The 25,404-nt window shown below is 43.2% G+C and overlaps 1 protein-coding gene across 9 annotated transcripts in view; it reads right to left on the bottom strand.

Annotated features, from left to right (window-relative positions):
• RAI14 (retinoic acid induced 14) overlaps window positions 1–25,404 on the bottom strand; it is a 144,170-nt gene that overhangs the window by 105,080 nt on the left and 13,686 nt on the right. For 5 of the 9 annotated variants that reach the window (XM_042996807.1, XM_042996768.1, XM_042996779.1 and 2 more), the window contains exon 2: window positions 14,860–14,939. In XM_042996807.1, the coding sequence (XP_042852741.1) occupies window positions 14,860–14,895 (36 nt within the window). In that variant the 5' untranslated portion in view covers window positions 14,896–14,939. Of the gene's footprint in view, window positions 1–14,859; window positions 14,940–15,115; window positions 15,135–20,280; window positions 20,328–23,644; window positions 23,663–24,338; window positions 24,387–25,404 lie in introns of those variants that run through there. The other 4 variants (XM_042996774.1, XM_042996798.1, XM_042996789.1 and 1 more) reach the window with 4 other exon arrangements.

A 25,404-nucleotide genomic window follows, 5' to 3' on the forward strand; every position in this document is an offset into this window, starting at 1 on the left:
CTAATCTTCAGTTTGTACCAGGGTGGCCTGGCAGGGGGTGGGGAGAGCTTCCCTGGGCCCTACTCCCAGCATTAGGTAGACCTGGGATGAACCCAAGAATTTCTGCCAATTCCCCAAGATCACTGATGGTCTTGGCATCGTGCTTGGAGAACCACTGAACTATAAGAAAGATAAATGTACTTAAATGAGGTGAAGAAAAGAACCACCACAGATTCTCCTAACCTTCTTCATTAGGGCAATCTACTAGGCTTACGACAACATTAGCAAAGGGCCGGAAAGTCACTGCTGGGAGCAGAGATGTGCTGGAGTCACAGGTTGTAGCTTCCTCTTACCTTCAGGTCAGAAGATGCAAAAATGTAGACCTAGGGCCCAGAGACCTTTTTATTCCAAGCTAACTCATGCTGAAACCTCAGGGCCCCCACACGTGTATGGGTTCTTCCAAGGCCTAGAAATATGCTCACAGAGCCAGAGAGACAGACACAAAATCTTTTGGTATTTCTTAAAACAAGGACTCCCTTATATTTTTGTATAAACTGTAGGCTCCCCACAATGGATCTGCCCTTGGAAACCTCTTGTCCCTGTTCATATCCTCCAGATTTTTTTCCAGGAAGAGAAAAACATTAAAAGTTTTCAAACATCACAAATGTGTTTAGCACTTAATGTTTTTATCCCTTAATAGTAACATATGACACTGTTTTAATAGATTTCCAGTTTTTATAGATTTAAAAGTATCGCCCTGCTGAATATCCTTAAAACTAAATATTTTTGCCCATCCCTATGTCCTCAGTGTTCCTCTAAGTAGAAGTGTTGATACGTACCAAATGCATGTTTTTCACTTCTTTTAATTATGTCATGTAATTTTGTAACTTGAATCTCTCTTCACTTAATTTCTCATATGCACTTTCCCAGCTGCTACATAATTTTTTAAGCTTAACATTTTTAAGGACTCTAGAACATTCCTCTCTATGGATACAGAATAATTTGCCTACTTCTTTTTTAATTTTTTTTTTAATGTTTATTTATTTTTGAGACAGAGACAGACAGAGCATGAATGGGGGAGGGTCAGAGAGAGAGGGAGACACAGAATCCGAAGCAGGCTCCAGGCTCTGAGCTGTCAGCACAGAGCCTGACGCGGGGCTCGAACTCACGAACCATGAGATCATGACCTGAGCTGAAGTCGGAGGCTCAACTGACTGAGCCACCCAGGCGCCCCTAATTTGCCTACTTCTGCAACATATGTGTTACTCTCCATTTTTTCCTTGTAGTACAGTACTACAAAAAACTCCATTTTTTTTTTTTAACGTTTATTTATTCTTGAGACAGAGAGAGACAGAGCATGAATGGGGGAGGGGCAGAGAGAGAGGGAGACACAGAATCGGAAGCAGGCTCCAGGCTCTGAGCCATCAGCCCAGAGCCGGACGCAGGGCTCGAACTGGTGGACCACGAGATCGTGACCTGACCTGAAGTCGGACGCTCAACCGACTGAGCCACCCAGGCGCCCCAAAAAACTCCATTTTTTAGATTACTTCCTTCACCTAGCTTCCGTTAAGCAGGCCAAAAATTGTAACAAGGGCTAACCCAATAGTACTGTAAACAAAACACGGGTTTGTGGTAGAAAAGTGAAATGTATAAACAGGGTTCACAATGGGCCTGAAAGTATCAGAATCTCAAAGATAAGGAATAGTCACTACATTCGACCCGGGGCCTAAACATGAGACCTGTGTCTGTCTCCAAGGCTTACTGGACCATTCTGAAGAATTCTTTCAAAACTAGGAACAAGTTGCCCAGAATCTTTTTGACAAACGATAGCAAAATGACACACAGATTGAGTCACTGACCCATAAAAATGGAATAAGAATCCCAGCATCCTTTCAATGAGGTTGGGACAGCTGCCCCATCATAACCGGGGCACAAACGCTGTTTTGTTTCCGGTAACAAGTAGGCCTGTTCTTAATAACACTTGGGTCTCAATGTGGGTAATTTTTGCCTGTGAAACACAGGCTAGTTAGCCTACACCAAAGCTCATGACTGGCCTTGGTCATGTGGCTCTCAAAGCACGTGAGCTAAGGAGCCTTGGATACAAAATCATTTCACAGTTTGGATGCAAAGCGAGTACAAGAGTGGGTTGTATCTAACAAGCCTGGCCTTCCCATAATGCTCCTTAATGTCACATAACACAATCAAAAGCAGCAGAGAGGACATTCAGATCACGCTAAAGGGAACCCATCTGGAAAATCCTGCTGTCCTTTTGTTTTCAGTCCAGGGCATGGGAGAATAGTAAATACTGAGTGAAGAGGGGGCAGACGAATGAGGGGTGACGATGAACTGTATTTTCATGCCACCCTTACTCATTCACTCAACACAGTGCCTGGTGCCCGGAACTAGTCTAGATGCTGCAGACTAAGCAGGGACCATGATCTCATCCTATCGTGACCCAGACTGCCACCTGCCACTCAAATCCACATGTTCACTGTGGGGGAAGGGCAGACGTGACTTTACAAATAACACTCAAAAAGGCAGGAATCTACAGTACCAGACTCCCACCGCTCGCTGAACCCTCACCAGAGCCTATGAAACCACCCCCCTTCCCACTATTCCCAGAGCACAGCCAGGGCCCTGACACCTGTCACAGCACCCCGACACCTGTCACAACACCAGAGCCACCACTGGGACAGCTGTGTACAAGCACAGCCAACCTGGTCTACGCAGTGCTCTGTTATTTTCACATCAGAAAACGATACAAACATTCTGTGAGTCTCAGGGTCCAGTCTGCCTCTGAGAGCCTCCTCTCCAATGCCCAACCTCCCAAAAACAGGTCTAACCACTTTGCTTTCCATGTTCTCCACCCAGCTCTTATCTCTGGCACCAAAGGCTTTCAAACCAGTCCTGTGCATCTGGCTAGCTGGCTTCACTGTAACATGTTTTGGTCAAAGTTTACCCATGATTATCACCTGTCAGCTGTCACCGGAAAATTGCAAAGGAGAATCTGAAATCCAATTACAGGCCTTTACTTGATGGGCTGGAATCGTGTTTTGCGTCCCTGAGGGCAGAGGCTTGGGCACAGCAGCAACCACAGACACTGCAGGCAGGTAGGACTTCTGGATCCAGAGTCCCCAGGCACGAGTCTTGGCTCCTACTTCACCTCTGTGATTTGACTAGTGCTAGAAGTTGAACTGAATTATGGTTTAACTGAATTATGGGTTGAATCCCATAATGCATGTTGAAGTCCTAACACTTAACCAACATGCCTCACAATGGCTCAGAAATCGGTCTGTGGCCGAGGTAATTAGTGAAGATGAAGCCATTCTGGAGGAAGGTGGGACACTAACCCAAAACGACTGGTGTCCTTATAAAAAGCACATGTTTGGACAGAGAGACAAAAAGAGGGAGTGCTCCATGAGAAGACGAAGGCAGAGGTCAGCCAAGGAAAAAGCAAAGACTGCCAGTAAGCCACCGGAAGCAGGGAACAGATTCTCCTTCAAGCCTCACACCTCCTCACAACACCTTGATCTCCGCTGTCTATCCCCCAGAACTGTGCAACGATACATCTTTAGTGCTTAAGCCACTCTGTTTGTACTACTTTGTTTTACTTTGGTATGGCAGTGCTAGCAAACTAACACAGCAAATCACTATGTCACAGTTTTCTCGTCTGTAAAGTTGCGATAAAAATGCTAGTTCTCTAATAAAGAGGAATAAATCACAATTTGTTACGTTGCTTAGATAATGCCTGACACAGAAGTGCATTTTAATGTTATGTAAATAGTCTCAATATTTAAAAAAAAATTTTAATGTTTATTTTTGAGAGAGAGAGAGAGAGAGAGAACACGAGCAGGAGAGGGGAAGTGAAAGAGGGAGACACAGAATCCGAAGCAGGTTCCAGGCTCTGAGCTGTCAGCGCAGAGCCTGACTCGGGCCTGAATCCGTGAACCGTGAGATCACGACCCGAGCTAAAGTCAGACACTCAACCGATGGAGCCACCCAGGCGCCCCTCCATTTCTTTTTAAATCAAGTAGATTCTAATTTTTTTATATTTATTTTGGAGACAGACTGTGCAAGTGGGGGAGAGGCAGAGAGAGAGGGGGACAGAGGATCCGAAGCAGGCACTGCGCCCACAGCAGAGGCCGATGCGGGGCTCGAACTCACAAACTGAGAGATAATGACCTGAGCTGAAATCGGATGCTCAAGCAAATGAGCCAACCCAGGTGCCCCAGATTTTTTTTTTTTTTCAAAGTTTCCTACCATCTCTTCCCACCAAACTGCTTAGTGAAACACAAGTACAATAATAAGCCCACACTAGATTTCTCAGGAGAGGAGAGGCACTTACACTTGGCTGGCATGCCCAGAACAGGGTGTGGCCCTGGTGTATTAACAGGAATCCAGATTTCCTCCCTGCTCTTCATCTACACCCACACAAAGTACCACATCCCTCCCCCCCTCCCCACAGCAGTCTTCATCCCAGCCTTGGCCTTAGTCCTGGCCCTTTTCTCTGGTTGGTCTCTCAAAACCCCCTTTGTCCTTTTGCCCAAAGTCATTAAACCTCATTCTTTAGTTTCACCGACCCACCCCCAGTTTTCAGTGCTATGCCGTCCATCCCTCCCATCATCTGACTTTATTTCCCGTTCTTTATCCGTGTTCATCTCCCTCTTCATTTAGGCCCACCCCTCCCCCCCTCCCCCAGAGTCCCACCAGTACTGGTTTCCTCTGGTAATCCTAACCTACCCAGTCAAGAAGCCCAACCCCAAATTCATCTCCTCTGTGAAACTCCTATGGTATTTATCACCTGCACTCCTTGTAAATGACACAAGCCTTGTACCGCTGTAATGCTTCATGCACATCAGTCACAGTGTTGCCTAGAGAGTAAACTTTTGAGACCATGCATTCATCCCACATTACTGAGGAGCTACTAATGCCAGGCACTGTATTAGGCACTGGGTCAACTAATATCAGCTACAGTGGACCAGATTTTATCCTAATCCTCATGATGATGCTAAGGGAGGTGCTGCATCACTCTGGCTTACAGATAAGAAAACCTAAGATCAGAGAGATTGTATAACTTGCCTAATAGCATGTAGGCAGTAAGAGACAAAACTGGGACAAGACAGAAAGCAGGACTAAGAAATAGTACAACGGGTCAACTATACTCAGACCCCACAGAATGTGTATTAAGGCATTGTCCATTTGGAAGGCTGTCAATAGTTATCACATATATAGCACCCATGTATATGTATACACATAAAACACACAAATTGACATCCTTCCAAATGGACAACGACAATGCCTTAATCCACATTATTGGGTATCTGATTCTAGAAATAAAATATAACTATATATCTATATAATATATATCTCTGAAGGCAGAGCTAGTTATTCAATACTATAATGACTAGATTAAATAGGCATGCCTAACAAGTTTGTAGATGACTCTGTGATTCTAAGAACCCGAATTTAAAATGATGCAAAAACTAGAGAAACAGATATATCAAACAAAATAAAATTTAACTAGGATAAATACAGTGCCCTGAATTTGGGTTCAAACATCCAATAGAACAAGCACATGAAGAGAAAGACAGGGCTCTGCAAGCAAAAGTAGAAAAGAATAAAAAAAAAAAAACAAACAGGTATGAATCAAGAGGGGGACATGGCTGCAGAAAAAATATGATCTTAGGTTATGTCAAGAAAGCTATATGCCTGGGAAATGGAAATGCCACTATTTTAAGTTCCTTTGGAACAAATCTAATTCACTCAGAATTCTAAGCCCCACAATTTGAGACTCAGAGTGGCATACATGGTAAGAGGAAATTAACTGACGCAAGAATCCTCAGATTCCACAGGTTCATAAATTGCATGTCGACTGAATGAATGCATGCACTCGGTATAACCTAAAACTAAGTTTATAACGTGTAATTGTAGGCTGACGTCATTCCCAAACTTTCCTATGAAGGTATGGATCAGGTCTCGACAGAGACCTATCTGTGTAAACAATTCCAGAATGATGGCTGTAAAATGGTATACTTAATCAGGCCCCTGTTAATCCCACATTTTATCAAGGCAGGTCACACAACATATTACTAGACTCAAAAGAAAAAGCCTGATTGATAACCTAATGTCACCAGTTGCAACACTCAGGGGCAATTTCCGTTTCTAACATGGAAAAGGCATTTAATTTTACTGAAACAGCATGTTGCAACAGTCTTGCACCAACAGGACAATGGGGAATTGGCAAAGAGCAGCCCCTATTCCCTCCTGGGGTAGAAGTAATCAAAGCTAAGAACATTTGGCACACTTTATCATCCAACTCCCAAATGGAGGCTCACGGTGGATATCACCTGCGGCTGAGTATATTCGCTTTCTAGGGCTGCCACAAAAAGGTACCCCAAACTGAACGGAAATCTGTTGTCTTACAGTCCTGGAGGCTAGAGATCAAGGTTCCCACAGGGTCAGCTCCTTCTGAGGGCTGTAAAGGTGAATCTGTTCATGCCTCTTTCCTCACTTGGGGTGGTTTGCTGGCAATCTCTGGCACTTCTTGACTTTTAGACACCATCCAACCTCTGCCTTCATCTATGCAAGGCGTTCTCCCTGTGTCCTTCAGTTTTCCCTCTGTGCACATCGGTCTGTATGTCCAGATTTCTGCTTTTTATAAGGACGCCAGTCATACTGAATCATGGCTTACCTTAACGACCTCATTTTTTCTTTAATATAATTTGATTACCTCTGTAAAGATGCTATTTCCAAATAAGGTCACATTCTGAGATACTGAAGGTGAGAACTTCAATATATATTTGGGAGGGGGGAGAGTGGGGGCAGGCAACTCAACCACAGCACTGAATTCATCTTCTCCAGGGTCCATTCCCTTTTCGCCTCTCTGGATTTAGCTGGTTTGGTGGATGCCTAGCTAGAGGAAAGGTTTCCTGCCTCCCCTGCAGCTAGGTAGAGGCATGTGACTAAGCTCTGGACGGTTCCATGTGAGGGCACGGATTTGTACACCTTCAGGATCACAGCCTTTCAGAAGAAAAATGCTTGTGTTCCATTTCTCTCTACTCAAGTCTTAAGGAGACAGAAAAAAGACTATGCAACATGAAGAGCAACATAGACCAGCACAGTCCAAAAGAATTATAAGGCAAGACTTTCAACTTTCTAAGGAGCCATATTTGGGGTGCCTGGGTGGCTCGGTTGGTTGGGCGTCTGACTCTTGCTTTCAGGTTAGATCATGATCTCAGGATTGAGCCCACCATCAGGCTCCACACTCAGCGTGAGATTCTCTCTCTCTCCCTCTGCCCCCTCCCTTGCTGCACACGCTCTCTGAAAATAAAAAAAATAAAGTATCTAGGACTCATATTTAAAAAATAAAACAGGGGAAATGAATGTTTACTTAATCCAATATGTCCAGAATATTAGCACTTCAATGTCTAATGATGACAAAAATAGTAATATTTTACATTCCTTTTCTGGTACTAAGCCTTTGAAGTCTGGTATGTATTTTATAGTTACAGAATACTATATCTCAATTTGAACTAGCCACATCTCAAATGCTCAAGGGCCACGTGTGGCCACTGGCTACTGCAGTGCACAATGCAGCTGTGGACAGTGGCAAAAGGACATCATAGAAGGATCTGGGTCCCCGATGCATCTATGGAGCAGAGCTATCCTTGAGCTGGCCCTTGAGTGATTAAAACTTTAACTTAAGAAAACAATTTCTAGGGGTGCTTGGGTGGCTCAGTCAGCTGAGCGTCCAGCTTCAGCTCAGGCCATGATTTCACGGTTCATGAGTTCTAGCCCCGTGTCAGGCTCACTCCTGTCAGTGCAGAGCCCGCTTCGGATCCTCTGCCCCCAACGCCTCCCCACCCCTCTCCCGTTCACACTCTCTCAAAAATAAATAAACATCAAAACAAAAAATTTCTATCTTATTTGACTTCAGGGTATTTGTTATAACAGCTTATCCCATACCATAATAAATATGTCTACTGGACCTCATAGAGGACGCTGCGGCTTCTCACTTATGAAACAGAGAAGAATGGGTACTTCCATGAAGTCATGTGGACTCCCATGAAAAACCCCACCAAAAAAGCAGCCCCAGTTTGAAAACTGCCATGGCAACATCCTCAGCACTGGGAAATACATCTCAGAATAAGCCCATCCAAGAAGAACATGTGGTTCTTCAGAGCTTTCCTTGTTCTATTCCCACATTATAAATCTCTCCATTTCTCAGCCGTTAGCCTATGGAATAGCCCAGGGGAAAGGCAGGAGTTAGAGACCATCAGATCATTTGGCCTCCCAAGAAAATAAAAATGAAACCCTTTCAGACAGTACTTGCCAAAAAGTTAAAATATTTTTCATTAACGCAAAACCACCCTAATAATTCGACAACCAAGTTGATCACAACATGCTGACTCTCCTTATTTAAAAGGAGGTAGGGACTCAAACAAAAGGAAAGTCAAGGCTAGTCACGTCACCTTTATAGATATGTTGGGCCTTTAGCTAATGCAGACACCTGGTGCAGTAATAAATGGAAACAACCACCTCTATACAGAAAACATCTTTGGGTGGAAACTCAACTGAAAAGCACCACGGGATGAACTCAGAAGGAATTCCTACACTTCATTCCCAAGGAGAAGGTACATACAAGAATTTGTCACACACAAAACACTGAGGTCAGCAAGAGTTCCAAATGATTAGGTAATTAATTCAGAATAAAGTGATAAGAAGTAATAACCTAGATGATTCACTGCTTGTGTAGACTATCAGATTTCCCCAAGTGGAGGGGCCAGGTTCTGAGTTTCATACTCGTCTCCAGCTGCATCTGGAATGGATCAGGTTTAACCAAGAGTTCCTGGACTTACTGTCAGGGATAACTAAATAAAGCTGGGATCCAAGTAGCCAGCAATGAGGCTCTGTTTAGAAATACACTTTTTTGTTTTGTTTTTTAGGTATAGACGTTTTTATCTGCTCCAGGGGAAGAGCAGAAGTAGCATCTATTCTCTCTTGCTTTAAAAGTTAAGGTCGAAGTGTATTTTGCCTCCCAGGAAACAAACAACCCAAGATCTTGCCAGACCCTCCTCTGCCACGGGAATAACACTAACGTTGGTGAGCTCTGCCACTATCGGGAGCGTTCATACAATGCAGTCATTGCCTGGGTCTTTGTGCTTAGGGCAGTAGAACAGAATTTATCTCGTGCAGTTTAAAGCTTTGGAATTTAGGAATGAGAATGCCCCATGTCAGCAAGCGTGTGCAGCGGGTGACAGGGCAAGCTCTGGTGGCAAGGAAAACCGGGGTGCGTATCTCTCTGCCAATGATCAGATGTGTGACTTTGAGCAAGCTACTTCACTCCCCTACCTTAATTTCTTTCTCTGTAAAATGTTATTATAACAATGGTCTTTACTGGAAAAAGTCTGGTAAGCATGACGTGATAAAGAGCAGGTGACGAGCTTGGTACAGTGCCTGGCATGTAGTCAGCAGGTGATAAATGAGGCCTCTCCTCCTCCTTTCTGCTGTAGGTCAGAAATCGATATGCGTTTACTCTGGCTACTCATATTATGTACTAGGCAGACTAAAAAACTGTGATACTCTGGCCTCTATTAGACACTGAAAATAGTCCACAAGATAAAGAAACTATGGCACTAAAGTCATAAGCATGCATCCTGAGGTGGGCGGGGCATGGGGGGAGCGTTGGGGGGATTGGGGCAAGGCTTCCGAGAAACTTCTCTGGGATGGAAAAGCCAGGAAGTACACTTTGGGTTCAACTGTGTTCCATTCCCCCCACTTCCCCAAACCCCCACCAGAACTGATAAGTTGAAGTCTGAAGTCAGTCAGAATAGGACCCGATCTAGAGACAGGGTCTTTACAGAGGTAATCAAATCAAAAGGAGGTCATTAGAGTGGGCTCTAATCCAATAGGATCGTGTCCTCATAAAAAAGGGAAACTTGGACACTGAGACACACCAGGGAGAACGGGCACGTGAAGAGGAAGACGGAGATCAGGTAGCGTGTCCACAAGCCAGTGATGGCCAGAAAACCAGGAGAAGCCAGGAGAGCTTGGAACAGATTTGCCCTCACGGCCCTCCCAGGAAGGGGCCCTGCCAACACCTTGAGCTCAAACTTCCAGCCTCCAGAACTGTGAGGAAATACATTTCAGTTGTTTAAGCCACTGGGTCTGTGTTTACAGCAATCCTAGGAAACTAATACAAGGTGAAATCAGGCAGCAGGCAGATTCCCCATTAGGAAGGGCTGACAAGACCTGGAAAATATGTACTATGACACAAACCTGACTGAATTTCTCCCCAGAAGTTTATGAGAGTCTCATACCTCCAACCCAAAAAAAGATCATCTCTGATGTATCTCTGATGTATTTTGACATTATGTGTATTAAAAAAAAGAGACTTAGCTTTACGGTAGATTTGGCCAAGGTTCCTCTGTCAACAGAGACTTGGATTTTAAATACTCCCATGGTGTGTGTGTGTGTGTGTGTGTGTGTGTGTGTGTGTGTGTGTGTGGTGTGGAAGAGAGACTTGGGCATCTGTAAAAACTTATTGCAAATGACCAAACACTCCTTGAAAAAATACCTTGGCAGAGATGGCGATTATCGACCTTCACAAGAGCAGCTCTCTCAACAGGCAACAAATTCAAACTCCTGTCTGAGCAGGATGTGTCTGGTTCCTCAAGATTCACAGGGTGTGTGCATTTCTTTGGCTGAAAGCTGCCATCATTAGTAGCTACTACCTAAAAAGTACCGCTAATTTAATATCTCATGGAGCCAGCCATTTTGAATTGCCTTGATTTTTTTTTTTTTAATGGAATGTCCGCTGCTTCCCTATTACAATGAAAAACATAATTGGGAACAAATCTTACATAAAATTAAACACACACCCACAGAGTAAACTCTGAAGGCCTCAATCGTGTTTGAGAGGCATTTCTCAAGCTTTGTTACAAAGATCTTTCAATCCCATTTCCCATCCTTCAACCTCCACCCATTTCACTCAAGGCACTAAAAATTGGCATTCGCAAAGAAATTCCAGAAGCCTGAGCATTTTTATTAACAAAGGGAAATCCCAACCTTCTTGGCCTCATTTCTCATGATGACAGCTCATTTTTCCATGTGGAACCACATGCTAGTTGCTGCAAATATGTAAAGAGGTAAAGAAGCCACTTTCAGACTGTAGTCATAAAAGATATAAATAATGATGATTTAAAGCTCTGTGCTCATTTTATAAGCATAAAAGTCAAGTATATCCATTTTTAAAACTAGAATGAAAATTCATAGTGTTTTTATTAAAAGACTCGAGTCATGGCGTGGGCACTCTGCTAGGCTCTTCAAGTATTACTATTTTGCATGTCAAGGGCAAGTTTTTGAAACTGAGCTAGTGGCAGACTCCCGTGCATGACCCTCCCCTCCTCTCCCATCCAGTATTCCAAATCCTACCCAGCCTCAAGGACCAGAAAAAGCTCCACCTCTGTTAAGCTCTCCCAATTTTTCCCATTTCCAGTGATTCACCCCTCTGAAAATCGATAGCATGAATCGTCCAGACCCCACAATTTAACAACTGGTTGTGTCACCCCTTTACTCTCTATTGTATATATGATGTGTATTTTGCCTTAGTTATTTCCTGCATGTAAGTTTTCTCCTCCCATCCTGGTTTGTGAGCTTATTAAAGAATCATACCTCACGTTTCTCCTATATGCTCTCTAGTATCTAACCCAAGTTTAAGGATACCCAAAATAAAGTTACACATGTCAAATGAAAAATGTCATCTACCGAAGGGCAGGGGTTTAGCTTCATGATTCTCTTCAGCCTCTGTGGGTTACGGTAGGCTCCCAAGTATGTTTAGGGACTAAAGCAACCAGACAATGACAGAATCTAACCACAGCCCACAGAATTGGGCTCATCCCCCTATTATACTCACATAAACCTAACCTTGATTTGGTAGCCATATGAGTCAAGTGTTCCAGAAAGGAACTTGGATTAAATCTCTACCGGCATGATGGTCCCGGAGCAGCACAGTGACCTTAAAGGCATCCACAGGGGTCTCCTTTGGGTCACTCTTGTCCTTTTTCACTCCTGGGTTTTGCTCTCAGTGGCCTCAAACTGATCTGGCTGTAGACCTCCCAGACACAGGCTGGCTGAAATGTGATCATACCAGTGGGTCACCTGCCTTCTCTTTATGAAAGCATGAACATGATCTGCTGTCCCTCTTCTTCCTACCCCCCAGAAATACAAAGAACTCTTTCTTCCCCCTTCTCCTTTCAGACTCACACAAAGACAAGAAGGAAAATTTGATGGCTGATGGTTTAGGATGGTTATTTCAGAAAGACCACTCACTTTAGGTAAAGATTACAGTTCAGCTTATTTAACTGAACAGTTTAAAACCTGATTTTCATGTAATAAGTGACATGCATGTGAACATACACAATACCAAAAAAATTCAAACCAAAAGGCACACATTGCAAAGCAAGCCGACCTCCCCCAGCTACCCCAGCTCTCAGTTTCCCTCCTCAGAGGCAGCAGCTATTATCAGATTATTCTGCCCTCCTGGCTATAGACACTTTTCAAACCCTACTTTTGATCATGGATTTCTGATTAAGAGAAGGAAGTATCTAACAATCATCTCCTGAATGCCAGGCCCTAAGATTAATGTGTTTTACATACATTAGCACATAGAACCTTCACAACAACTTTGGAAGGCTAATGTTATTTTCTCCACTTTTTGGGTGTGGAACCTGAGGGTCAGGAAAGGTAAGAGACTTGCACAAAGTCACCAGCCTAGGTCCAAAGTCACTTTCCAAACTGCTGACTGGATGAAATGGTTTTCAAAGTCAAATCTCCATCCAAATTTCCTTTTAGAAAGCCTGTGCTCTGTAACTGGGTTCCGATGTCAGAAAAACTGATTGTACAAAGTAGAGCTCTAAGAACCCAGACAAGTTACCATACCTCTCTAGGTCTCAGTTTGTCCATCTGTAAAATGAATCTAAGTGTAATACCTACCACATAAGGTTTGTGGCAAGATTCAATGAATTTCACACAATGAGCTTTGGATGGTACCTGATATAGAGTAAATTACTTCCTAACAGTTATTATCACACGGCTGATTGACAAATGGACAAACAGACCCAAAATTTGATGTTCTGATCAAATGTCAAAAGCAATCCGATATTGTCTGGCCCCATGGTAACAATTTCCTTTGCTCACTCGTCCAAGCTGCTCCTCTAACATTTCTTCTCTTAGCACTAACTTCCAAAATCAGTCTTTCTGCTGCCAAATCCCAGAAGCTTTTAATAGTGTTATTATTGTGTTTTTTTAATCACTGCAACAGTTCCATTTTTATTTAAAAACTAGATTCCAGCAACACACTCCCAACTGACGCCAGTTTTTAATTTTTTAAACCAAAAGTTTATGTGTCTATCACTTCCCCCTACCCCAGTTCATATATCATGGAACTCTAGACTGATTAAATTTTGCTAAAATAATCTCAACTGTATAAATGGAAGCTACCCAAATTCCTCTAGAATGGAAAAGACATTTGTTAACCTGGTCACACAATGTACTAACCCATCCATATCTGGGCAACACTCTCCATCTAATTGCCTTTTTGTTCTCACTGAAAGCCAGATGAGATCTGTAGGCCGTAGTATCATAGGGCCAGCAGATGAGGAGGCTGAAGTGGGTTTCTCAGGGGAGTAACAGGGGCAAAGGGCTAAGGAAGACCGACGACAACCGAGGCTCTCAGTGGCCAAAGACAAATTGGATGCTTCTGGCCAAGTCACTTCACATTGTCTAAGTTCCACTTAAGTTACTTTCACTTAAGGTGAAACCCAACTTTTTCTTGAAATCCCTTTCTGCCTCTAACCTCTAAGCGAGACAAAAATTTGCAACCATCCCACAAGCATCTCGACCAGTCTGGACTTTTATCAGGGCAGTAAGTTACATGTCAAGATGCAGCCTCAAAAGATAAGCTTCAGCCAAAAGGAGGTGTGTGCATTTAACATGTGAGCCACAAAAGATGCAGCCTCCATTTACTGGAAAAATGCACCTGTGCCAAGCTGTCTTAGAACTCACGGCAAAACAATAAAATCCAGGTTCACCTTAATTACCTCATGGGAAAGGATAGCCACGCAAGCCCATTGTAAGGGTGACACATCTGGGCTTCCACCTGAGACTCTTCCATGAGCTTCTCCCATTCAATAATTCTGCCCAAAGGATGGGAGTTCAGCTAGTACAAGACCGGAGTCCCAGCAGGGTTTATGAGAAGACCGTTTGTTAAGATATCATGTGTATAATCCTCTCCAGTTTCTCCTGTGGGAGACTTTGTTTCATAATCCTGACATCATAACTGGTTCCTCCAATCCAAAATCTTTTATGATGGATAACAAATGAGTGAGAACCCCAAGAATTCAGGGGGAGTAAAGGTGTTGTTTTACCACAAAAGCCTTAACAGAGTAAAAAAAAAAAAAAAAAAAAAAAAAAAAGTTTCCTAAGGCCAAAGATGAACCAAGCTAATATGTCATTCCTTAACTACTCCCACGAGACTAGCTTCCTCCAAAAATGGCATTCCGAATCAGATTCGGGGGACTTTGGAAATGCTGAGGTTTTTACTGATTCTTTTCTTTAAGATATTTAATTTGACTCTTCCTTTCTCTACAAGGCACAGACGCCAGGAATAAAGAAGTCATTCTTGAAAGCTGTTCGCACAAACAGCAAAGAACCTAGAGCAGGCCATTCACAAAAGCCACGCTGAGTTGAGGCCCAGAGTGTTCCTGGCTCCTGTAGTTGATTAACCCAGTGCCTTATCAAGGTAGGAATGGAGGGCTGTTCCTGCCGCCTCAGGAGAGTGAGAGTGGAGTAGGCAGACAGTGAGTCACGCAGCATACTTACGTCGCTCTTCCTGAACTTGGCTTTCAAGCTCTTCATGTTTAGTCCATTCAGCTTTCCAAAGCTCTAGAGATTTTCAACACCTAAGCAGAGAATGAATAAAAGAAAGAAATTAACTATTTAGGTTTCCAGATAAACACTACAGATATTCCCTCCTGCTAGGATTACAGCTTTTTGGCCATGGGCCACTGGGGTTGAGTTAGAAAGGTGTTCAGAATTAGAACCTAAGAAGTAGTAAAGAATGTGTTGTTTCACTCACGATATAGTCTCTAGAAGCTTCGGACATTTTCAAGTTAACCGAATCTAAGTTTTATCCCAACTTCCAAAACGTTAACAGAACAAGTTTAACTGTCATTGTACAAAATACAGTATCTGCGTGCAGCATGAGTTCCTATACGTGCTGTTCATGTTTTAATCCTACCATCCACCTCCTTTTGAAGGGCCACTAGAGTAAAGAATGAGAAGGAAAACAGTTCATATTCCAGATGCCATTCATTCCATATTTATTTTTCTCAGTGTGGTTTCTTCTTTCCTCCTAAATGCACGCACAAGGCAGTTAGTAAAAAAAAAAAAAAAAATGCCAGGAACAACAAAACCTCCCTCTTCAAATACCTCATTCTGCAGGAAGCTGCTCTAAACAATGAAAAAGGCTCCCTTCCCCCACCCCCAAGGTCCTGGTGGGACCCAGCAATTCCAAGTTTGAGCTGGCAGAGTCTTAAGAAATCCCCTCATTTAGGAGTTCTGGGGTCCCCTGCAAAGTGAACGTGATTTTTTTAAAGTATTATATATGTACTTTTTTTTTTTTTTCCAGGGAAGACAGTTCCTAGTTTTCATCAGATCCTGCAAGGAGTTGTCACCCTTCAAAAGTGAAGACTATTGATCCAGGCTAAGTGCCTCATGTTTCAGAGGTAGCAGTGGAGCCACAGAGAAGTCAGGAAACTTGTCACCGGCCAAAATCCTGCTTATGATGGAATTGAGAATCAGACCAGTAGTTGAACGCTTTTCCCACTGCCCTGTAGCTTTAAAACTAAAACCCAAAAGCAGAATCCTGTGCTAAAACACGGTACAGACTTTGTCTCTTTCACCCTTAAAACTGGAAAATTACAGAGTGTGGAACCTTTGCATTTAGGTCAAAAGGGCAAGAAAATCTGTGTGCAAGTTCCCAACACATAGCAAGCACTCTTTAAATGTAACTTCGAGCCTCACCTGACAAAGTGAGAACAGATGAACCTTAGCAGTACTGTCCATTTGGGCACGAAGGAAGAGCGGTCCCATGTTTACCCTTGCTGGACATTATTTTTCAAAAGCCTTTCAAAGCCATCTCTGTTCCTCTATTGCCCTTATCATTCTGGACTAAACGGATTTGAAGCAACAAAGGGAAAAAAACCAAGCCACTGAATGGCTGTACTCCTCCTTCCTTGTATCTTCATCACTGCCTCCAGAAGTTGTCCAGCGACTCTCTGGCTTCAAACATTGTTTACTTTCATTTTCGCTGCTGTCATTAAGCAGGGCCTTTGGATGAAGGGCACAAAAGCCCAGTCATCAGAAAGCCCTTCAGTGACATTAATCTGGAGGCCACACCATTACTGCAGCCTCACCGTGGTCTCTTCCAATCTTCCCGGCCTGGGCAGGAGTGACTGAATGTGTGTTACCTTGGAAACCATACACGCTATAATTAGCCCTTGTTAATTGCCAAGTATTTAGCCACAGGCTGGGCTGGTACCTGAAAAGCAAAGTGCAAACTCCTGGACAGTGTTTCTCACCACTGGCTCCTCATTAATCTGAATCACAAGGACATGGGGACAATTTGCTAAAGGCCAGATCCTAGTCCACATCCTATGGAAACTGAACCTCAGGAAGCAGGGCTCAGGCATGTCCTTGGTTGAATCTTTTGCTCGGTAAGGTTTGAGAATCTTTTTTTTTTTTTCTAGGGGGGTGGGGAACAAGCATGCGCTTGTACTTGTGAGAAGGGAAGGGGCAGAGAGAAAGGAAGAGAGAGAATCCCGAGCAGGGTCCACACCTGCAGTGCAGAACCCCAGGGTGGGACTCAAACCCACAAACCATGATATCAAGGCCTGAGCCCTAGTTGGATGTTTCACCGACTGAGCCACCCAGGCACCCAGAGCTTTGAGAATCTTTTTTTTTTTTTAATTAAAAAAAAATTTTTTTTTTTAACGTTTATTTATTTTTGAGACAGAGAGAGACAGAGCATGAACAGGGGAGGGTCAGAGAGAGGGAGACACAGAATCTGAAACAGGCTCCAGACTCTGAGCTGTCAGCACAGAGCCCGACACGGGGCTCGAACTCACGGACCGTGAGATCATGACCTGAGCCAAAGTCGGACGCTTAACCAACCGAGCCACCCAGGCGCCCCAAGAATCTTGAAGTAAGGTAGATGAGGCAGGGAATACACTCATCAAAGTTATGCTGCATCATTTAACAACCCTTTTTCGTGTCAATGCAAACCACCTTTTGATGAATCCAAGTAGAAATAACGATAATCAGATATTCCCCAACTGCCACTGGCTCACAGTTCTCCCGAAAATGGCAGTCATCCTTTGAGTTCAATTCCTTCCACCTTTGGGTGAAGTGCTAATAACCAAGGAAAGAAGCCAAATCTATGCAAGAGGAAAGGGAGAAAGGGAAGACAAGGTTTTCAAAGGCCATAAACTGTGTAGCCCACCAAGGTGGAACCACCCAAAGCATTCCTTCAGTTCTGGAACACAATGTCTTAGGCAATGGTGGGTAAGACTATTATTTGAGCTCATTAAGTTTTTTGTGGGTATTGTGCCTTTTCTTGTGTGTTTTTCTTTGACTTTTTTTTTTTTTTTTAGCATGGCAATGAGAACACGCAAACTCTTATTTGAGGAGGATTAAGTAAATAAAGCACTTAATTCCAAAAATTCCCAGAGGCAGGCAGATATTAGCTGTGAAATGAATGTCTTCCTGGAGTCATGGGTCTGGGTGTGTGATAGCTGGGTGGTCCATAGGTACAACTTCCAGATGATAGAGATAGGGATCAAGGGTAAAGAGGTTCTGGAAGCCTACAGAATAGTAATTTTAGACACAGGAACTGTAGCTGGGGAGAGGGGGTAATGATAGTAATAGGTCACTGTCTTCCTGGTATTCACAAGAGGATCTAACATCTGGAAGTCATGACTAATGAGAAGTAACCTGCCCCTGACAGGGTGCTGGGTTCTGTCTGCCCCAGCACCTTCTCTTCCCCAAGAAGACCCACAAGTAAATCAGGGACTTGCCTTCCTTGGGTCAGCTGGAATCTTACTGCTCCAATTCCCAAATCCAGACTTCCAAAGCTCAGATTGGGTTATAGCCTATCTTGAGCACAAGTGATATCTATCAGTAGATCTAGGCTACACTGATGGCCGTCCTTGGACAAGTCACTTAATCAAGACGACTTACTTCAAAAGGGCTGCAGTGAACCTTAATTAACTGTGCACCAGCCTAATATGGATAGTACAAAAAGGAGGTGACATGTGACACATATATGGGAAAAACTGTAAGTACTCCCGTTTCAAGAATAAAGCACATCCCACTCACCAAGCAGAAATATTCGTTTACTAACATTTGCTTGTCACTGGAACATGGCTCCCATCGCTATCACCAGTCATCAAATCACATCAAGTCAACTGATGAGGACAAACAGTGCAGGGACACACAGACTTACTACCTTCTCATCTGAAAGACTGCATCCAACAAACAGGATTTATTAATCCATGTTCCCTTTAAAGCTCTCAATCAAAGCTTAACCGGAGGTACCTTTATCTGCTAATTCTAGCCTGAATCAAGAAACCTTGGTATGAGCCTATAGAGCTTTATTATGAATGTTAGACTTCTTCATTAAAAATAACTCAGAACAAATATGGAGTTTCCTTTTGGGGAGATGAAATCTTCTAAATCTGTTGTCATGATGCCTCCATAACCTGTGAACATACCATTCAATTATACACTTCAAGTGGGTTAACAGAAAAGACTGTGAGTTCTATCTCAACAAAGCACACCTTACTAATCTCCACTACCTTCTCCAATCCTTAGAGTTAGGAAAATTCCAGGTTAGAAATCTCTGGACTGAACTGAAAGAGAACTTCAAAGGAACAAGGGTTAACCAGCAATACCCATAACACTAAAATGTGGCTGCTCCTAGATGTTCTTTATTTAGCTATTTCTCTACCACAACCCACCCAACTGAAGTGGTCAGAAAGACGTTCCTCTATTTTCCAGCTACGTCTACTCCCACTCACTCCCACCCCCACATATGACCCAGGGATTATTTCATAAGGCAATGTTGCCAATTACATCAGCATAGGAGAGTCCTCTTGGAGCCCCAGCCAGTATTCTATTTCCATAATCACAAGTGAGACTCAGAAATCTGTAATTTTTTTTTTAAACTCCTCGGGTGATTTGGATGCTCAATGAGATTGGGGAAACACTGTCCTAGACTCAGTGATATTATACCTATAACTGACATTTTCATTAAAAAAATAAACTAGAGGGGCGCCTGGGTGGCTCAGTCAAGCATCTAATCTGACTTCGGCTCAGGTCATGATCTCACGATTTGTGAGTTCAAGCCCAGAGTCTGTACTGACAGCTCAGAGCCTGGAGCCTGGTTCGGAATCTGTGTCTCCCTTTCTCTCTGCTCCTTCCTCACTCATGCTCTGCCTCTCTCAAAAATAAATAGATGTTAAAAAAAATTGTTTTTTAATAAACTGGAGACATTATACAAGTAGGTATGTGTTCACTGAGTGTGTCTGAATCTTTCACAATACTGGGGTGTGCAGCATGAGGGTGTGGAAGGGAGCCCTCTATATTTGAAATCCTACAAGAGCAGCTAGCTGGCTACCCATGGCCACCAGGAGCAATATTAACTCGCAAAGGCAACTGGCAGCTGGACACACATGTATGTTTTCCTGGATCCCAAGAATACATCCGCATCTAAGGCACCATACCATAGGGTTCAAGGGCAGTGGTTTAAAATTGTTCCCTCTGAATCACTGCAACATTAGAGAAGCAGAATAAATAACAATGTCTTGTGCCTAATTATTCCTCCCATCATGGAATGTGGAGATACTTCTATGAATCCTTAGCAACACTGCAACACTAATGCACACCCCAGATGGGCCTCAGGGGGTTTTCTGAGGAACACTGGGCTTAAAATCCCCAGCACTGAACAATGCATTGAAACAAATGTAAGGAACTAAAATTAAAATACTTCTCTCCTGGCCAGCACCTACCTCTTCTCCCTTAAGTACTTGTTTCCTCAGACAATAATCTCTCTGCAACAAAGATGGAATTTTAACCAAAAGCTGTATAAACACTCAATTCTCTCAATCTGGCAAAACAAATACATTCTGCAAAAGGTCTCTCCAGATCAACTTTCCCAGTAAGTTGACGCTGACAACACAGCACCTCATGCTATCCGAACTGCTCCTGGGGTTAGAAGCTGCAAGTCTCTGCCTGTGTCCAGGACTAGGTCACTATTTCTGGAATAAAGAACATCAAATGGGAACCAGAGGTCAGTAAGTCCTGTTCCCCTTCACCTGATTTTATCCACAGCTGACATGTTCTTATCTCAGTAAGATAGGATTTTAAACATACGTTTAGGTTATGAGAACTCTCAGCAGACACGATGGAGGACTCAAAACTGACCAAGGGAGTGACAGCTAATAATTAGGTGTCAAATACTGCAGGAATTCAAAGAGTGGAAATCTTAGAGGCCTGGGAAAAATCAGAGAAGTCTTTACAGCAGGGGTAGGGATGTAACTGGCCTTAAAGGAAACTCAGGATTTGGGCAACCTCATGAAGAAAGGCCATCTTGTCTAACCTTTCCCACAAGACGGGGCATGTCCACCTTAGATTTTCTAGGCAAAGGTCAGACACTGGTCTGATCTCTTTAAGCAGTCCTAGAAGCTTCTCTCAGGGGGTTGCGTAGGCATGGTGGGAATCATTGCATGGCTCCTTCCAAAGAAGGACCTTCCCCCAATCTCCACAAGCTCCGACCCTTTTACAACCTGGACGTGAGTGAGGGGTGCAAGAGTCCCATTACCAGTTTTCAGCAAATTTGAAAATGCGCATCTCAGGCTGCTTACTTATTTTAGGGTGGAGGGTTTTCCCAGTAGGATTTTCATTTTGCTTCCACTTGGACACTGGCCATCAGCATACAATCAGTAAATGTTTCGCAAATGTATGTGTGGAACAAAGACATAGGTTAGGCGCCTGACTAGCCAACAGACTTCACCTTTGACCTCAGCAAAGCTCTCTTTGGTCCCAAAGGCACTGGGTTAGCTGCACTGGGATCCGAGGAAAGACAATATGATTAGATTTCACCATGTACATAAGAAAGCACTAAAGTAAAACAAACAAACAAACAACAAAAAAAAACCATTTGGTCAATGAAGTCTTACTAGGTTGCCCTTTTTTCTGTCCTGCCTGCCCTCTTCTCTGGGTCACACTCCATATCCAGCACCTCCCCAGCTACATACTTGAGCTCAGCCATGAGAACCACCCATTTTGAATAAAGGAATGTAAGAGTCAACAGAGAGCAAGGACCATCAGGTAGAACCCTGGGGGCAAGTTCTCAGAATAGAGATTTTTACCAGCCCCATAGGAGAGAGCTATGGGTCAGGCCAAGGAGTCCCCCCAGATCAACATGCCTGCTCTGTTACTTTGCATGAGATTCTACCACTTCTAGTCAAGGAGCTTCTCAATAAGGAAAAAGTCATCCCAAACGGGTCCAAGCCTTCAACTCTAACTTCATCCCAAACGGGTCCAAGCCTTCAACTCTAACTTCAGCAAGACTCTCTCCATAGTCAACACTCAACGTTCACTATGGCTGAGCAAATGAATGGTGGAGGAATGAATGAATGCATGGGCACTAAGTGCTAAGTTGGAAACACAAAGATACAAAAGATATTTCATTCCAAAGCAAGTGGCCAGTATAAGATGCAGATTTTCAAAGGATTTAGCCAAAAAAAGAACTCTTGAAGCCCTTACATCTGGAGTCTAACAGGGTCAATGTGTGTGGCGACTGGAGAGGCTCTTTCTCTGGGATGAACTAGACACTGATCTCCCCCTACTGTGCCCACTCTACCCCCAGTTTTGCCACGGAAACCCTGGGGAGACCAGCAGCCCTGACAGCTAGATGAAGCAGCGAGCCACCAGGAGAAAGTGAGGAAAGAGATCTTTTCTTTTAAATCATAGTTGAACTTTTTATTATTATTTAAGTTCAACATTCTAAGTTCTAAATTAAGGGTATTTAGCAGGGGTGAAGGGTGGGTGAAATGGGCGAAGGGGATCAACAAGTCAAACCAGGGTCAAACTTCCAGTTCTAAAATAAGTTGTTGAGGACGTAAGGTACAGCATGGGGACTATAGTTAATAACATCGTGTTGCATATTTGAAAGTTGCTAAGAAAGTCCATCTTAAAAGTATTTTGTAACTACCCATGGTGAAGGGACATTAAAGAAAGCTGCTTTATGATTACATCTTAGGAGGCATATTTATTCAGCAAACCAGATACATATGAATAAATAAATGAATGAGCAAACAAGCAACTTTTACTGGGCATTAATTACCGGCTAGGTGCTTTCATATAGTATTCTTTCTTACGAACTAAGGTGCAGGCTTGTTAAATGATTACTCAAATGATAAGGAAGAGAAAGTTTAGGGGGAAAAAAGACAAAAGCAATAGTTTCATTTTGGCAGTGGATCCTTTCTAAAATACTCTAATATTTCACTTTTTTCCCCCAAGAAAATAAATGACCGCATTCTTTTTAAATTGTAAACGTCTTTCAGATAGCGTATCATAGTAATCATGTGATAAAACTCTCTTGAGAACATTAATCTCCTTCAATAAATTCACAACTTGCCTTTATCCAGAGGACGACACTTCTCTTGTGAAACAAATACATCATTCTTCCTTAAAAATAGAACCTGCCATCAACCAGAACCGATCTAGGTCCATGAATCAGTCGGGGCCAGCAGCACGGATACAAAATGGCCAGTGCTCTGGCAACATTACTATCTCGTCTGTCAAATCTGCTACTCACATGCTCCAATAAGCCTACCAAAGAAAAGCCCCAAGGTTACCTCATGCCCTAAATCCATCCAATTTAAAAAGCACGGGCTTAATCAAGACAAACTACTTCTGGAATACAAAAATCATCCTAAGACTAAGAAATTCCATGTGATTATCCCTCATGTTGAGACTATTTTTAGATCCCCAAAATGCCTTTCCAATTCTGCATTTTCTTGATCTTTGATGTTGATGTCAATAACACCGTCTAAACATACTGCTGTGTTCATCTTTCCAGAAAAAAAAAAAAAAAAAAAGATGCCCCGCGCAGAGCTAATAATCAAGTTGAAATGGCAAGGCACGTGTGCCATGAACTTAAGCTTCTTCCTCCCAGTCTACTCCTTTGGCCTCACCCATCTTGAAACCCAAAAGAACCAATTGAGTTTAAAAATACAGATCCAGGGGGCACCTGGGTGGCTCATTCAGTTAAGTGTCTGGCTCTTGATTTCGGCTCTGGTCATGGTCTCTCTTTGGGGAGATCGAGCCCCACAGTGGGCTCTGTGCTGACCATGCAGAACCTACTTGGGATTCTCTTTCTCTCCCTCTCGGCCTCTCCCCCGCTCTCTTTCTCTCTCAAAATAAACTTTTATATATATATAATCTCCATCCAATACTCAAACATTACTGGTGAACATATAAAATGTGGAAAACAAAAAGCCACCATGGAAAGTAGTTTTTACGAAGCTAAATATAAACTTACCATACAACCCAGCAATTCCACTCCTGCGGGATCTTGCCAAGAGAAATGAAAACATATGTCCACACAAAGATTTGTACACAAATGTTGATAGCAGTATTCATAATTGCAAAACAAGTGGAAACTACTGAAATAGCTATCAGCCAGGTAAACAAAGTATGGCATTCCAACACGAAGGAATAATACTATCGAGTACTAAAAAGGAACAAAGTATCAGTACATGTTGCACCATGGATGGAACTCAAAACCATTGTGCTAAGTGATGGTCAGACATAGAAGACCACACATTATAAGGTTCCATTTGTAGGACATGTCTAAAAAAGGCAAATTTATAGAGACCAAGTGGCTTAGTGGTTGCCTGGGGCTGGAAGTGGTAACAGATTGCAAATGGGCATGAGGGATCTTTTTGGGGTGAGGGAAAGGTTTTAAAACTGGATTCTGGTAATGGCTGTACAACAATAAGCTTCCAAAATTATTAAACTGTAGGTTAAAATTGGTAAATTTTATGAAATATACTCATGGGTCAATGAAGCCAGTTTTTTAACTATCAAATACATAAAGTGAAAAAGGGGGCCATCTGCCAAGTTAGGTAGTGAAAAATGTCTTTAGAGGAAGTGAGAGGGTAGGGTTCCATTTATGGTTATATTTAATTCTTGTTTTTACGCTAGAAAAACTTAATTGTCAAACATTGGCTTACCGCAGATTTCATCGGTTCTCTTAGTTTCAAAATGGGGAGGACCTGGACTCCACATTCTGGAATGTTGGAAATGTCATTACAGAGATCACAATGGTTTTGTTTGGACTGCTCAATTTCTTTACCCATATATCCAGGGCCTCAAATACTTTTCAGAACAAGGGAAAAATATGTTAATAACGCAGATTCCATGTCTTAGGGCCCAGGAGCAGGACTAGAGGGTAGATGCAGAACACAAAAATTATTTCTGCTGCCCAATGGTCATGTTTGGACATTACTTGAACATTGTGCATTCAAAAAAGAATGTTCCTCATCTCGGTCCAACAGGGGTAGCGGGGGCTGCTCACTTGAAGGCAGGGCTCATTTCCTTTGACATAATGGGGTTACCTTGCATGCTGCAGTGCCCTGCCTTCTTCTGACAACCGCACCCCACCTCCTTTAAAAAAAAAAAAAACATCCCTCCAAGGTGCCACCCTCCTCCGACCTGGCTGTATCCTGACCATAGGTGCTCCCTGAGAGATGGGAATGTGTCTTCAGCAAGGCTACTAGGAGATTCTCCCTGGGATTTCAGGAGGAGGGTAGAGGTAGGGGACGGGAGGGAGAGAAGAGGGAGGAAAAGGAAGGGAGACAGGAAGGGAATGAAAGGGGGTAACAGAGAAGGAGGGAGAGACCTTCCTCTCTGGTGGAGAAATGGGAAAGCATGGGCCTGGCAGCAGCCCCAGCCGGGTACAGAGCTGGTTTGAGAAAAGAACCAAAAAGGGCCCTGGGTCCAGGGATCCCTGAGGGCCTGAAGGGGCTTCTACCCTTTGAGCACAGGATTTGGGGTCACATGAGTCAGGACACTCTCCTTGTAGCCCAAGCTGGGTGTCTGTCAAAGAGACAAATCCTCATAGTGGATCTTGCTCAGGCTGTCATCTTGGATGCCACAGTAAAAGGGGACCTAGAACTTCAACATTTCTGTCTGATCACCTCCTTTCTGAAGTCAGGAGCTATATTCACTTCAGGGACCTCCAGAAGCGAAATACACACTCTTTGGAGTCAAACTGGGCTGAACACAACAGATGACCTA

This window comes from Panthera tigris, chromosome A1 (genome assembly GCF_018350195.1).
Source record: "Panthera tigris isolate Pti1 chromosome A1, P.tigris_Pti1_mat1.1, whole genome shotgun sequence".
Lineage (NCBI taxonomy): Eukaryota > Metazoa > Chordata > Mammalia > Carnivora > Felidae > Panthera > Panthera tigris.